General features: G+C 43.0%; 1 protein-coding gene across 1 annotated transcript in view; it reads right to left on the bottom strand.

Moving 5' to 3' along the window:
• Positions 1–17324, bottom strand: part of LOC147700907 (killer cell lectin-like receptor subfamily B member 1B allele A) — a 550617-nt gene that overhangs the window by 337912 nt on the left and 195381 nt on the right. The window contains exon 3 of the mRNA XM_086929269.1: positions 10810–10890. Within this exon, the coding sequence (XP_086785395.1) occupies positions 10810–10890 (81 nt within the window). The remainder of the gene's footprint in view (positions 1–10809; positions 10891–17324) is intronic.

Here is a 17324-nt window from a genome sequence, read left to right as displayed (position 1 = left end):
TCTAAAAAACCCCATACTGTCCGTAATGGCATTGAGAATTGACAATATTTGTATTCAAAGTTTCCTTCTCTCTTTTGCGTTGCCTATCCACTATTCTTTTGTAACCTAGTACATGAAATGCCTTAAATGTGTAAAGGAGAAAGGAAAATACTTCAGTGCGTAATTCAGACAGGATAGTGATGGTGGAGGGCCGAATTAATGGTTCAAGTAGGAGACAGCATTGTGCAATACAGACTTTTAGAAAGGGACCACCAGGATTTAGTAGGTTATAAAGCAAATGATGTTTGGATTTGAGGAGGGATAAGGACGAAATTTGGGGATAAGGGGTTTGTATGATTCAGGAATAAAGGAACAATGGTGCATTGATAATATTAATGTCGACTATGCAATGATTCATGGTTTGGGTTTTGCACACCGAAGGCGAAATTTGTTTTAAAGTATATTTTTGCATTTCCTTTTTTCAGTATGATAAGCAGAATTTATGTTGCAACTGTTGTGTTAGGCATCTATCAGAGAAGTGGTTATTTCCTTGCACAAATGTCCTGTATTGATACATTCTGTCCTTTCAAAGTGATGCAGTCATGAACAGAGGGAGCCTGCTCCCATCATACACCCATATTGATTTCCTGATCTACAAGTAATTTAGATGCATGTGCCCCTGGCACCGCTTCTGTAGTTTTACACAAAGTGATGGATTCCCAATATTGCATGGATTTGATTTACACTGCTGACAACAGTGCCCTTAATAACTGATACATGACCGAGCATGTATTGCTCTCACCGTGGCCACATGTAGTAAAAAGGAATTGTTCCATTAAGAGTAAAGTTTAGATCTCACATGCGTTGATGACTACACTGATATTTTTACGAGATACTACACACGTAGTACAATGAACTCTGGGATCAGGTGTGCACAAAGGGGAGGTGTTATCTAACTTATTTCTGTCATATGATAATAAGTTGTTTCCATCAAAGTATGCCATGTTCTGCAGACCCTCATGAGACCAGTGACAAAGATACATATTAGCACTGCTCGATTAGAATTTTTATTTTCAAACTTCTCACAATAAGCTACCGACATACTCTGAAGATGATCAGTGAACTATGTCTGTATCCAAACGTTTTAGGTTCTGGCACACCTAGGGTGGCCAGGCACTTGTTTCCAAAGTGCTAAAAGGTCTTTGTATGGGCATGGAGTCACGCAAAACTGTAATGTGTCTATCACAATTCAGCAGTGGGTGCAGTAGAGCTACCATTGGTTTGAAAGAGTGAACAGTGACCAAATGGAGTAAACAGAATGATGTTGTGGCTGGCCTATGGAAAATTCAGGCACCGCGTCCAGTGCTCCGCCGTCAGTAGTTGGTACTTCATCATCTGGTGCTACAAGCACTTCCATACTGAAAAACACCCACATCAGAAATCACTGTCTCTCCAGCTGTTCCTCTTGACATTTTCACTGCCTTCATCGTCTGCAGTTCTGGCTGAAAGATCTTGCTGGAGCCACATCACCTTCATTCTAGAGTACCTATTGCTCAAGTGCTGGCAACCTCTGATGCAATAAACAAGGTAAAGGAAATGGATGATTTTAAAGGTTCCTTTTGCAATTCATCAAGACAACAACGACTGACATCCCTGTAAGGCCCACCAAGAAATGGCTATGGGTCCCAACAGTTGTCTGTGCTCCTGTACTGCACATGGTGCCTACGGATTAAACATCAATACCTTCTACTTCAGTTAGGAACATTGAATGACATTAAGACTTTGGCATTTTATCACAGATTTGAGAATTTCACGAAGTATAAAGGGAAAATGTACAAAATGCTTTGAGGGCAAAGTACTATGTTGAATGATAGGTGAAATGTCATGCACAGTTACATGCATTATGTAATATAGGATTAGCGTACACTGCTCCAACAGTCTCTAGTAGACAATAACTTGCGGGACATCACCTTCATCAACTACAGCTGTGACGAAAAAACACACCCACATGAAAGTCCGGTTACATATCTAATTAGCATTGACACCCATAACAGAATATTAGAGTTTTCACAACTTTGAGTTACTAACAGGAGAAATTTGACTTGGGTTTAGAGAAAGATTAGTAAGTAGTGACCCAATTATGCAGCCCAGATGCCCCTGTGCATGGAAAGAAGTATTTCTACCATGCACACAATGCAATCCACAACCCCGGACAGGCATACCTCAACAGACGACTCAGCATCTACACCCCCACCCGCCAGCTCCGCTCCACAGGCCTCGCCCTCACCGCAGACCCCCGCATCCAAAGAATGACTGCCGGTGGCAGATCTTTCTCCCACCTCGCCACCAAGACCTGGAACACCCTCCCCACCCATCAACGGCAGACCCAAGACCTGCTGACCTTAAGAAGACTCCTCAAGACCTGGCTCTTCGAACAGTAGCAGCACCCCCCTAAACCCAGCGCCTTGAGACCCTCATAGGTAAGTAGTGCGCTTTACAAGTGATATGATTGATTGATTGATTGATTTCTTCCCCAGGTACACACACAACAGGGCTAATAACTATTTAAGTTTTGTTAATGTCCCATGTGCAAAATTGTCTACATAAACTACCACCACCAGCGATACCTCATGCATCAACTGAAGAGTTGACTAAGAGGCACTAATGATGATGCAACACAGAAATAGTAATTACTTTCCAAGACAGCAACTGCACACATGCCGGACACAATATCTAGACTCAAGAATAATGGACATGCAACAGTGCCAAAAGGATTAAATACACCATGTCACCATTTATCAAAGATGGAAATGTGGAATCCATCTTGTTTTGTTCAGGTTTTGCGATATTTAATGATTGTTGGAACTAGCCCTTCTTGCAGGGTCATCCCCAAACTTTTTGCTTCTTCCTCCCTTATTTTTCCTGACCCGTGGCTGTTAGCAATAGGACTCTGCGCAATTTATCACTGCTGATCAATGCTAAAGTGCATGTGCTCTCTGTGTAAATTGTTATGATGATTGGATATACATGATTGGCATATTTGTATCACCAAGAAGTCCCTAGTAAAGTGCACGGGGTGTGCCAGGGCTGGTGATGACAAATGCTACTAGTGGGCCTGCAGCACTGATTGTGCCACCCACATGAGTAGCCCTAAAATGGTGTCTCGGGCCTGCCACTGCAGTGCCTGTGTGCAGTCTAGGAACTGTGTGTCCTCCTGGTCAGTGTCACCACTGATCAGGCCTAACCCTTCCCTTTTTGTGCACATTAGTCACCCCTATGGAAGGCCCAAGGTACCCCCCTGGGCAGGGTGCAGTGTATGTGAAAGGTAAAGCATGTACTGGTGCAGGTGACATGCTCTGGTAGTGAAAGGCAGCCATTTTCGTTTTTCACTATTGTAAGGCTATCTTGCTCCATAGGTTAACATGGGGGATGCCGGCTACAGTGGCTACCAGCATTTCTTGCCATAGGAATAAGATAGGACATAAGAGTCTAGTATCCCTGAACTCAGAATTTAATAACACATCTTTTAGGAAAGGTTGTTTTTAAATCCTGTGTTTGAGAACAGCACTTTTAGAAAGTTGCTGTTCTCTTGTCTGACCCTTCTGTGTGCCTTGGCCTGTTTGTGTTTTGACTGACTGGTTTGAGAGTGACAGGGGCAGGGTATTCCCCAGGAGGCTGGCTGAGTCAGCCCTAGGCTCAATGACTGCATTTGCAACCTGAGTGGCGGGAGGAGTTAGCACCTGGGCCTGAATAGGGCTGTGCCTGCCTGCCACAATGCTGGCTCCACCTCCTGCTGGGTGGCTGATGACCCTGCCCCTCACTCTGAAAGGAAAGGAGAAGCCAGGCAAACAAAGTGCTCAAGCAACACCCAGAACTGGTTCAGACCGGGCTCAGGGCCCACTTGCACAATGAGAACAAAGACTTTTAGGGGTATAAGTACAGGACCCCTGACAACAGAAAATTAGATCATCCTGGAATCAAGAAGGAACCTCTGCCAAGGAGAAAGCTGAATCTGAAGAAGGAATACTGTCCTGCTGTTGCTCTGCTGGACTGACCTGTTGTTTTGCTGCCAAGGAGAGGGGAAGGACTTTGCTGTTGTGCTGTGTCCCCTGTCTTGAAGGAATCTCCAAGGGTCTGAGAAGAGCTGGCTCCCTGTTCTGAAGTCCCAGGAACAAAAGGACTTCACCCCCAACTTCCCTGAACTCTGTGGAGAGAGTTCTGTCCTTCCTAGAGTGCTTGATCCAGTTGTGGGGCCTCTGGAAGTTGTACCTGTGCTGGGAAGCTTGAAACTAAGCTTGAGAGACTTTTGCAATTGAAAAGTGTTGCATCGCTCGCTTGCGGAGTGCATCCCCGACAGTGTGAGAAGTTTCCCGCCGCTACGAAGGTCGAGATCGTCGCAGCGCCTGGCGCCGCTGCCAGAGCCGTCGCATCCTTCGTTTGCGGGACGCACCAGACCGGTGCGGGAAAGTCGAACATCGCTGCGAGTGTCGTCGCAGAGCCTGTCGTCGCTGGGTGAGATCGCTGCACCGCTTGCTTGAGGACCGCATCACGTCGCTGTGAGCATCGTCGCAGAACCATTGCATCGAGGAGCTGCGAGAGAGAGGATCCCTGCTGGACTGTGCATCGTCGCCCCAGAGATCGTCGCAGCCCCTACGAGATCGTCGCATCGTGCCTTTGCGAGAACAAACTTCCTACGGAACCTACGCACCGGAATCCATACAAGTGGCCTTCCTCCCCATACAGACCAGATTCGTCGCAACACGCCCGCTGCCGCAGCGGGGTTGTCGCATCGCCTTCCCAGGGTCTCAGGAGCAACGCATCGCTTGTTTTCCACCACACCAGCTTCTGCGTTTGGAACTTTGTCGCAACTAAAGGTACTGTGTCTGAAACGTGATGCAACTGTGAACTTTTCATGCAACTGTGGATTATTTTATCGCAACCTAAAGAACTTTTTATTACAACCTTAAGAACTCTTTTGAAACCATTTTATTGAACTGTGTATGTTGGATTTTTGTCGTTTTGGTCTTGTGTAGTTTAGATTAAATACCATTATTTTTCTAAACTGTTGTGGAAGCAGTTTGTGATGTTTTCACTGTGTTACTGTGAGTGTTGGTAGAAATACTTTACACATTGCCTCCTGAATAGCCTTGACTGCTCATGCCAAGCTACCTAGAGGGTGAGCAGGGGTTATCTCAGAGGGTTTCCTCCTTACCCTGACTAGAATCAAGGGTCCCTATTTGGACAGTGGTACCTACCTCTGCCAACTAGAGACCCCCAGTTCTAACAATGATGGCAAGGCCTGAACAATATGTGAAATGCATTTCCTCTTTAGCAACAGCAGCTGAGACTGAAGGCCACATTGGTGCTTAGACCAAGAGTTTACTTTTGATAAGACAGGTATTGTGCAAATACTGTCTGCGGATGTACAGGCGGTTGGCAGGTGAAATTCACACCAGCTGCCATATTATATCATGCTTATGTCACAAGATGTTACTCTGCTCTGGTTTTCATCTACCTAATGCTTGTGCAATGTTGTCTTGTCTGGTTGACAGCGCATGATGTATTTGTTCATAGTAATGAAGGAATGTAACTGTATTTTCATTGGATGTGTATTTGAACACCCTTTGTGGTTTACAGAAATGAAAGGACACAATGGACTTATGCAACTTGGGCACAAAGTTGCCAAGCTTGCTGTCCCTGTGTACACGTATATTACATTTTGCCTATGGACCTTAAAAGAGTGTCTGCCCTTTTTTATAGGAGGATCTACACAACAAACCTCACCCTCTCACTGAAACTCTGCATCAACCTTGCAAACATCGTCAACGACAAGATTGCCAACATCTGGAGAAATGTCAAACCACAGCCCAAGGCCACCAACCTTTTCAAGCAACATAACGACCCCGCTACCACCACAGACATCCAACTAACGGAATGGAGTCAGATCGCCACACAGGACACCACCTCCATCATGAACTCAGTCCACTTAGAGGCTCAAACAAACCCATGCCCTCACAACATCTTCAACCTAGTCGAGGCAAGAATGAGCCACATACTCATCACCTTGTTCAACAACCTCAATTGCCACGGCCACCTACCCAGAGGCCTCGAAACAAGCGGAAATCAATGCCCTTTTAAAAAAAAACATCAGCAGACCCCAGCGAACTCAATAACTATCGACCAATCTCCTTTCCTTCTTTCCCAGCCAAAGTATTAGAAAAAGGCATCCACCAACAACTCTTACATCTGGAACAGAACCCCCTACTCGACTACACCCAATCCGGATTCTATATCACTGAGACAGCCCTCATCGCAGCTACCGAAGACATCCGAGCACTACTCACAATGGCAGCTGGTGACATTTGAAAGTGGTGAGCGTAAAAGTTTGGTGGGAGTGTCCTGTCACGAGCACACCTAGCGTGCGAGCCCGTCTGCCATAAGGCAGTTTGGGGGGACTCCCCCGGGAACATTTTTAAAATGCGTTGGCAAATGGTGCATTGTCAATCAAATTTGACATAGTAAGAAGGATAATAAAGCAATTGTGAAACTTTCCCTGCAGAAGGGGAGCCAATGATGAGTTACCCTGTAGTGTGTTCCTTACCTTCACCTGTCAAATTAAACCTATGTTGCACCAAGGAAGGGGGCATGTTCTCTGTGGTCACCCTGGAACACAGTGGAGATCAGTGTTCACCCAGCCACTTATTTTAGTAAGCCTGTCCTACGACAGCAAAAATTGCATGGTCCACATTATCGCCCATGCTAAGAAGGAGCCATGATATCACAAGGAGTACAGTTTCCGTGTTGAAACCAGTAAGATGTTCCTTGTACGCTTGGCATCCCATTAGTCACCTTGGAACACTCTTGAAATAGTGCATGTCAAGCCACTCATTCTGCAACCACTTGCACAGACTCCATAGAGCGCTGGGCTATCCCACCATCGGGCACCACAAAGCATACACTCATCCAGGAGCACTACTAACAGATATTTCCACCCCAACACCTATTCCAGGAGTCCCATCCCAAGTCCCATCTGTTGGCACCATTGAGTAAAGAGTCCAACCTGTGACAGGGCAATTACAACAATAAGAGACTGAGCCTACAACTCCATAGAGCAAAATGCTCATCCCTCAGTGTCTATCCCAAAACCTGGCTAAAGAGGATGCCACAGAGTGCAACTTCACTCGAGATACCTATTTTAGGAGGCCACCCAGGTGCACCATCGAAGGAGGAATTCACCCTGGATCATAGTGAAGTGTACACCCCAAAACATCTTCAAATGAGTTCCATTCACATGATGTTCACTAGTCAAAACACCCTTGGGCATCACAAAGTGCATTATTCACCTCAACACTGAATCTAGGAGGGGGTTCACCTATAGTGAAGGGATCACCCAGTACCTCAATGGAGCAAGCAACTCCATCTATTCCAAGCACGAACCTTCAGAACTTTTGTATCTTTCGAAAATCCCAATGTTAATGAGAACATTGATACATTACATTCACAGAAGAAGTAATATCAAGCAGAAGCTTATCAACTGTGAGGTAGCATCCCACATTAGTACAACAAATGGGTCCCATGGCCCTTTTAGCAACAGGACTTTTGCTTAAGAATAATGCTACTGAAAATGAAAAGGACACAGGGTGGCGCACAATAAGGGAAATAGGAGGGAAAAAATATAATTTACACAGCTGCAACCATACCAGTTACCTCAACAGGTTCACTTGTACAAGAACCCCTGTGAATACATCTGTTCGCACTCAAACAATAACTTCCTATTCTTGGCCCAATAGTGCTTAGTGTAAAATAACAATAAGCCAGAAGATTCTAACAGTCCTATAAGTGATTGTTCTCCGTTTTTTTGTGTATATGAAACTTCACCACTTTGTTTGCCTTTTAAAAAAACGAAGATACACTATTTTCAAATGTCAATTGTAGTCGTGCCAATCAAGTGGAATAAAGCAGGCAAAACTGCCTAAAAATAATGGGCATACAACACAAATTCAGTAGATGGCACAGCTAATCACCCACTGAGCCCATTTATACAAATATGGCCTATGATGAAGTACGTTGAGTCTGTAGGAGAAGGCATTCCATCAAACAAAGGAGTAATCTTGAGTTCAGTTTCTTAGCCCTAGACATTTTTCAAAGCTTGTGGCAAACATGGTCTGACTCTTGATATAACGCCTCCCCCACGCCATGGACACTCCAGTTTTCAAACAATGGCTCAAGCTTGGGGTATTTTAACCCCAGAAAGTTAGCCTTGTAGTTGTTATGATTCCACGTTAAGACGTTTCAGTGTGCCGGTATATTCAAGCAAACAAAGAACACCACATATATATGTATGTGATCAGGTGTTGGAAGTGTATTTGTGAAATGTGTTCATTTTATCACTTACATCAGAGCGTTTCTGCCGTATCTTATGCCCGCTGTAATGTGTGATCTTTTTGCCAGTCCAGACATTTTAGTCAACATGAGTTTACATTTTGGGATTTGAAGTTTCTCTTTAACATCCCACAGTCTCAAAATACAAGACACAAAATGCAGCTGGCTAAAAAGCCTGTGCTTGCTGGATGGCACCACATATGATAATGTGCCACCTTTTCAATGGACACACTTGTTACCTCATTAGAAGCACTTTTTTCTGTTGAGAAGACATTATGAGCGAGTTGAAATTAGGGGTGAGCCCCAACCCTTGCTTATAACTGGATGCTGCATCCTGAGCCCCAGAGATACTGTAGCCATCTTATCTCTGCTCACCATCTTATTTACTTTAAGTGCTAACAGCACTCTGTACTCTCTAAGTGGCCTCATACTCAACCCACCCCCACCAACCCTGGTATCATTCAAGCACCTCAGGCCTGCCTCTTACATGGAACATACACTCCTTGCCTTTCGCACACTGAATGCTTTAATTTACCAGAGTGTCTCGTTTCACTGCTCGCTTCCAGGCTAAAAAGGGCAATCTAGTAAGTGCTGCCCCGGCGCGAAATGATCAAGTCAAGCATTTTGATTGCTATAAGTTTTGTAAAGTTAAGTCAGTAGAAAGTTGGATAGGTCATTTAACCCTCGATATCCACTTGAAAGTTGGAGTGTAATGTGGCAAAAAAGTAGAATATTTACTACAGTTAAACCGCTCCTTAACACCATGCAGACCGGATTGACTCTATAGTTTTGGCAAAGTTACGTGATGTCTGACAAAAACACCTGCATCTTTCTCACAAAAAGCACTGCACAATAAACACCGGTAACTTTGGCACCACCATTTATGCTGCTTCTCAACTCCAGCCTGCTACTGCCAGCCAAACCCAGAAGCTGGTCTGGAGCTGCAAAAGTCATCCACACGGCCCAGCAATTAAGAGAAGAGTGCAAAGCAGACACTTCGAGTCTGCGCAGTGTATCTTCAAAAATACTAATGACCAACTGCGCAGATTTTATTTCTAGGCTTCCCGTCGGCTTGCAGCCTGTAGCCCACCCTTTCCCCTAGGGTCACAGGGGAGACTCAACCCCCTATGATGAGTTGGGAAAGGGTGGGATGCTTTTCTCTCCATTCCCTGATTGACATGAAGCCCCTGGTGCTTCAGGGCTTCAGCCTGAAGCGCCCAGGGCTAACTTTACCCCCACGTCATCAGGGGGTGGAGACCGGTCCTCAAGGCAATGCCTTTGCCGAGCTGATGACCTCACATGCCTCAGGTCGGTGAGCTCATCAGCCTGGCAAATATTGTAGATTTAGGATCCGCCCCTAGGTAGCATTCAGGAGTGCAATGGATGGACATCGCTGGCATAACATGAGACTCTCATCAATCATCTCAATGAAATCGCCAGCAACAGTCACCAGCAAGAGGTATGTGTGTGCATTTAAAAAAAAAATAAAGACAGTTTTTCACATTTGCAATGGGCGAACTTGGGGGGTGAAAATAAAGGGGGCGGAGCCCCGACGCCCTCACTCAGAAACCGCCACTGACTACTTGACCGAGGAGAGACTGCAGCTTTCACCCTCATAGACCTCTCGGCAGCCTTCAATACAGTCTACCGCTACACACTCGTTATAAGGCTGCACAACATATGCATCCAAGAGATGCTCTCAGATGGATTGCCTCTTCCTCAGATGAATCACTTTGTTTCTTACCAGAAGAACGCAAAAATGCCACCTCCCCCTTCACCTCTAAACGCAAGGTCATCATCTGTGAAGTACCCCAAGGATCATCACTCAGCTCAACCTATTCAACACTTCTGACACCCCTGGCCAGCATGGCCAAGAACTACAAACTCAAAATCATATCCTATGTAAAAGGAAAAACAATAATTAATACCACTTACCTTGTGCTCACCGCATCGCCAAAAGTAGGTGGTTTTATTTATTTTTTACTTTACTTCGCCTATCCCGTCATCTGTTCACTAATCCCCTACCCGTCCCTGGCCCACCCCTCTGCCCAAACGCTGTTACTTGTGCCAGCTGTGCCTATTTATAAGGATTACAATAAGAGAGCAAAAGCTATCAGTGAGCATGCTGACCACCGGGCTCCTCCTGTTTAAGCATATCAGAGCAAAATGGAGATCCGGTGGAGTTTTCGACCCTGGTCCCCACTGGCCTGTCCAGGGACAATGCACAAGCTGAATGTGATAGTTGTGAGATAATCATGGCCAAATGGAGCTCTGAGAGGATAGAGAGAGCCCTTTCTTTAGCTAAGGACATCCCAAGGCCCCCCATGCCACTTTTAAGCCATATAATCATAAACTCTAAAGTGGAATATAATTTTTTGTGATATTTATTTTACTTTTCATTACATGAAGAAGCATAAACCAATATTGAAAGAATAATTCTGAATTTACTTGATGTATTGGTGCAATCACATTCCTCTCTCTGTTTCTGGCTCATCTTCAGGTCCCCGTTATCCTGCTGCAACCTGAAAACTAAAGCAAGAGATGAGCTAGACGTTAGGGAAACCATTACAGTAGAATGCAAAGGGGAAGGAATGGGATAGCGAGGAAGCGGACAATCTTTTAAGTGGTCCTTCTACACCCTAAACAAACTGACCATCACAACCCTTGTAATTGACATGCTTTCACTTCCTCCTCTGCCTATGCTGTGAAGCACGAATTATTCCGCTGTTCTCCTTTATTTAAAAAACATCCATAATCGGAACATAAAAGTTAGTTAATCCAAACTGAGAATTTGTACAATATTAGAACATGCAGGTTTATCTTGTTTATTTTGGATGACATTGATGCTTTAATTTTAGCTCTATATGAAAAGAAAGTGGCCCTAAAACTAAAGACTAAAAATGTGGGGTGAGGGGGGAGGACCTGTGCTCTACAGGTACTGAAGTAGGGCACCTGGAGCGGGAGTGATTGTCTCTCTAGACTTTGCAGGCCTCTTTGGACTCCTGGATTATGGTCCTATGTTATGGACCCCAATAAATAAGGCTACCAGAAGGCTCTATGTCACTATGCTCCACTCATTACGTTCACTTTCATAACAGAATGAATCCTTGGAGTTGTAGTCCAGATACACTTCAGTTGATTCAATAAAACTATGACATCTGAAAAGAAATATTTGTTAAACAAAGCTTAGCACTCAATCACTGCATCCTAAGCGACATGGAGCCTCCTGCTAACGTTACTCATAAAGCACTCTGGTTGCCACCGCCATGCAATTCATTCTAGCAGCCCAAATGCCTCTTGCTGCCAGGCTCAGTGTGCAGTTCTCCATCGCTAAATGTGGTGCTACTATGGCACGGCTGAAGACATCTGTCTGAAGTCACAGAAAAAAAAACTTTGGATTAATGCACAATTACCAAACCACTTATACATAAACAGCCTCACACCAGTAGGATGACAGTGGACACAAGGGATGTAATCAAAAAGGATAAATCTGGAAAAATGCAAATCTAAAAAAATACAAATGTATTCATAATTAAAAAACACCATACATATCACAGTACATTTGAAATTTGTGACAGTACCAAGCAGAACTATATAGTGATATTCAGACCATATATTATAAAGCACAACATAGTCTTTGTTTAAAAACACATTTATACACAAAACCCATTAGAATGCAGAACATTGGGAACATAAAAAGGAAAAACAAATTCCTATTTCCGAAGAAAACCAGTAAATCAAACATGAATCAATTGTAGCAGCTGTAGATAATTGTCCAAATGCTGAAATTCGATTCAATTGTCGCCACAGATTTTACGCAGTTTTCTTCAAAAAGCATCGACGCGTTTCGGTGGGCATTAATTGTTGGCCAACACCTCCTTCAGGAAAGTTTACATAAAAGTCCCAATCAAAATCTGAAAAAGATGAACATTACAATCAATATGTGAACCCCAATCATATTTAATAACAAATCTAAGACCCAGCCTTTTTTTTGATACATCAACCCCCTGTCCACACCTCAACCCACTAGTGATAAAAATGAGGCCAACACATACATCAACACATACTCTAATGCCACATATATTTAAACTTGATTTCAAGCTGAAGACAACTTGGTTCTCCATTGTTATATCTCTATACATTAGTTTAATTAAGGGGCCACCCTTTTCTCCACCCATATCACGGTCTTTAAATATAAGCTGCACAGGTCCCATAGGTGTGTAAGGGAAAAGAGGGGGGGATTTTCTACACCTCCTTTTGTATACTAAAAGGTGCCCATGCATATAGCCTAAACTTATATAGAGACTTCATGACAGAAGTGAAATAGGACAAATTCGTCTACCTGTAACTTCTGGGTACACAGAGCGCAATTTCTTGGCACATACCTGTATTCCGTTGACGAATCCACACAGGGCAGTTCCCTCCGGCAGTCAGTGTAAATTCTTCACATCAACTGCCGGGTCTTTAAATACACTTCTGACGCTACTCAGCACCCGGAAGCACAATACTACATCCGGTATTATGAATCTTCCTACCTAGATGCCGCGGCACAGGTCGTCTGCCATATTGGAAGTATACCCCAACAGTGGGAATATCTTCCTAGCTCCCAATATTTCTTTCATATAAAAGACATACCATCTTAAATTGTCTAATCCATATTGGACGTATCCAGATATCGTTCTAAAATTGAAACATCAACCAAAATGTTTCCCTATCAAGAGTATACTCTGGGTGATGTACATGTATACTTAAAAAATCCTGAGAACATATGGCATCACTACACCGTATGATGGACAGGGCACTCTGAAATATGTCTCACCCTAATGTGTACAGAATCTTATTCCCAAATTTCATCAGAGGGACCATATGCTTCTGTATAACACCACTCGTTGTATATGGACAATTTTTTCAAATCAATCAAAGATCTCCCCAACTTCATAACAACCTAGCTATATGGCAAAATATAAAGAAAGGAATCAACTAATCTTCGAAAGCTCCACCTAATTATCTTATTTCCTCAGATTTACACAATCACGGAGAGACCTGTGCCTTATTCTATGTTGCCCCTAATAAGCGCTCCCATTCTTCCCTGGAATTCAGCCCGTTACATATGGTGTTAAGATGAGAAATATACCACTGTTCCCTTGCCTTACGTTTAGATTGAATATTCCCACCTCGCTTACCCACTTTAACCTTTTCCAAGATGTACCATCGGAAATCATTCTCCCCATGGCCGTACTTTAGGAAATGGGGCGCAAGAGGTGAGGTGAGTACTTTGGTTTTGATGGCTGACCTATGTTCCTGAAATCTGGTACGTACCTCGCTACCATTCTCCCCCACACCACATGGGCACAGTAGGAGATAGATAGAATTCTTGCTTCTGGAGTTATTTAGAGTTCTTGATTTAATGAGGCAAATATTATGTGTGATTTCTTTAGTTTCTAGGCATTGTGGGAATTTGTTACATGTCCCACACCTAACATTTCCAATTGCTGGAGTATTCAGTATTGTTCTTTGTGTTTTATGGTTGTCCTCGCGATATGTGTGCACTAACAGGTCTCTCAAATTTTGATTCTTTTTAAATGCATACAGAGGTCTCTCTAGCTTGACTTCCTCATCCTGGTTTAGAATATGCCAGTTTCTGTTGACTATGTTTTTGATCTGATTACTGATATTGGAAAATGTACTCAGAAACACCACTTTGTTGGGTGGTTCTTTTTTACAAACTGGCTTATTCACCAAAGCATCACAGTCATAGAACCTAGCTCGCTTGAGTGATTGTGATAAAAGTTTTTTCGGATAGCCTCTATCTCTGAATTAATGCTTCAGTTCTTCAGCATGCTTACAAAAATCCTTTAAGTCAGAACAATTCCTTATCAGCCAGAGAAACTGGCTGAAGGTAATACGGTCTCTCTGTTATTTTGGATGAAAGCTTGAGAAGTTGAGGAGTGTACGTTTAGCCATAGGCTTCGTATACAACTCCACTTCCAAAGCTCCATTCACATCCTTGATAGAAATATCAAGGAAGTCTACCTTAATCTTACTGTAATAAGACATACATTTGAGATTGGGGTCCACTAGATTTAACCAGTTTAAGAATTCATCTAATTCCTCAGTAGTTCCTTCCCAAATAGAGAAAATGTCGTCAATGTAGCGGTACCAGCCCACTACATTTTCAAAGAAAGGAGCTACCTAGTTGTAGATGTGTCTAGTTTCGAATTGTCCTGCGTACAAGCAGGCCAGACTGGTGACACAAGTGGCCCCCATACTGGTCCCCTTCAACTGTTTGAAATAGTCATCTTTGAATAAAAAGATGTTTTTAAGTATCAGTTCAACACACCTAACAATAAATTCTATAAGATTAAGGTAGACTTCCTTGATATTTCTATCAAGGATGTGAATGGAGATTTGGAAGTGGAGTTGTTTACAAAGCCTATGGCTAAAAATACACTTCTCCACTTCTCAAGCTTTCATCCAAAGTCACAGAGAGACTATATTCCCTTCAGCCAGTTTCTCTGGCTGAGGAGGAATTGTTCTGACTTAAAAAAATGTATAAGCATCCTGAAGAATTGAAGCATAAATTCAAAGATCGAGGCTATCCGAAAAAACTTTTATCACATTCACTCAAGCGAGCTTGGTTCTATGACTGTGATGCTTTGGTGAATAAGCCAGTGTGTAAAAAGAACCGCCCACCAAAGTGGAATTTTTGAGTACATTTTCCAATAGCAGTAATCAGATCAAAAACATAGTCAACAAAAACTGGCATATTTTAAACCATGATGAGGAAGTCAAGTTAGAGCGACCTCTTTATGCATTTAAAAAGAATCAAAATTTGAGAGACCTGTTAGTGCACACATATCGTGAGGACAACCATGAAACACAAAGATCAATTCTGAATACTCCAGCAATTGGAAATGTTAGGTGTGGGACATGTAACATATGCCCACTATACCTAGAAACTAAAGAAATCACATATGATGGTTTCCTCATTAAATCAAGAACTCTAAATAACTGCAGAAGCAAGAATGCTATCTATCTCCTATTGTGCCCATATGGTTTGGGCAATGTGGGGAGACTGGTTGAGAGGTACATACCAGATTTCAGGAACATAGGTCAGCCATCAAAACCAAAAAGCTCACCTCACCGCTTGTGCCCCATTTCCTAGAGTACAGCCATGGGGAGAATGATTTCCGATGGTACATCTTGGAAAAGGTTAAAGTGGGTAAGAGAGGTGGGAATATTCAATCTAAACGTAAGGTACGGGAACAGTGGTATATTTCCCATCTTAACACCATATGTAACGGGCTGAATTCCAGGCACGAATGGGAGCGCTTATTAGGGGCAACATAGAATAAGGCATAGTTGTCCTGTCACTCAGTGATCCTGTAAATCTGAGGAAAGAAGATAATTAGGTGGAGCTTTCAAAGATTAGTTGAATTGTTTTTATATTTTGCCATATAGCTAGGTCGTTATGAAGTTGGGGAGATCTTTGATTGATTTTCCCACACTTAATAATCTTGAAATGATTGTGCATATACAACGAGTGGTATTATTCAGAAGCATATGGTCCCTCTGATGAAATTTGGGAAAAGGATTATGTACACATTAGAGTGAGATGTATTTCAGAGTGCCCTGCCCATCGTACGGCGTAGTGATGCCATATGTTCTCTGGATTTTTTAAGTGTACATGTACATCACCGAGAATATACACTTGATAGGGAATCATTTTGGACGATGTTTGAATTTTAGAACGATATCTGCATACGTCTGATATGGATGAGACAATTTAAGATCGTATGTCTTTTATATGAAAGAAATATGGAGGGCTAGGAAGATATTCCTACTGTTGGAGTATACTCCCAATATGGTGGACGACCTGTTCCGCGGCATGTAGGTAGGAAGATTCATAATACCGGAAGTAGTATTGTGTTTCCGGGTGCTGAGTAGCATTGGAAGTGTATTTAATGACCCGGCAGTTGATGTGAAGAATTTACACTGACTGCCGAAGGTATCTGTCCCGTGTGGATTCATCAACGGAATACAGGTATGTGCCAAGAAATTGTGCTAATCACAAAAACAAAACAAATGCCAATACTGGAAGTACTATTTTTCTTTATTATTCAAAGATCAGCTATGAATTAAACATAGCAGTCTGTTTTTTATTCTATTGCTAATTTATTACACTCATTTCTTATTGTCAGAATGCTCTTTTCATTTTCTCATTTTCTGAAAATCGCAGATGATCGCTTGGGGTGCCCGGTGTTAGTGTCCGGTTCACTAGACCAGGCGTTCTCTTTATTCGGGGGCTTGATGTTCACATGGCCGCCATATAATTGGAAACATGCACTCAATGCACACAGTCTTGTCAGGCTTTGACGATGTGCCATCTTCGCAGTGTAGGCAAACAGTCCTTCCGTGCGGCACATCGATACCGTCTTAAACTATTTGCTACATTTAGTAGGTTTTTGCGTTGTTAATAGATCCCATTCGAAGACTGTGTTTTAACTTGCACTAGCCAGTTTGCTGCATATCGTGCACAGGGGGAAATGGAGTACAGATCCTGTGTGGGACTGTTTTTAATTTTCACCCGCGGATTTATCGTGGACCGCGTGGTTGTGAAAACGGAACACTAAAAGGTAATTTCTTGATTCTTTCTGAACCTGGCACAGCATCGAGCTAGGAAGTGGGAGGGCTCCTCTGTGCTTGTCGTATTTAAATTTGGTCAGTAACTTTTAAATGGGACTGCAGGTAGGACGGGTAGCTTGAACTAGCACCATGTCTCACGGAAATGAAAGGAGAGATAAATACATTCTGTGAAGAGGGAATACATTGGAGTATTTGTGAAAGGTACCTCTCCTCCTATGACCTTTTAGGGGCGACAAGGGAGGTACGCATATGGAGATTATCATGGATCTTATCTCTCTCTAGATTACATTCCAATATGTAAACTTGCAGGATTTCTC

This window comes from Lissotriton vulgaris, chromosome 7, assembly GCF_964263255.1.
Source record: "Lissotriton vulgaris chromosome 7, aLisVul1.2, whole genome shotgun sequence".
Lineage (NCBI taxonomy): Eukaryota > Metazoa > Chordata > Amphibia > Caudata > Salamandridae > Lissotriton > Lissotriton vulgaris.
This window is presented reverse-complemented; position numbering and strand designations above follow the sequence as displayed.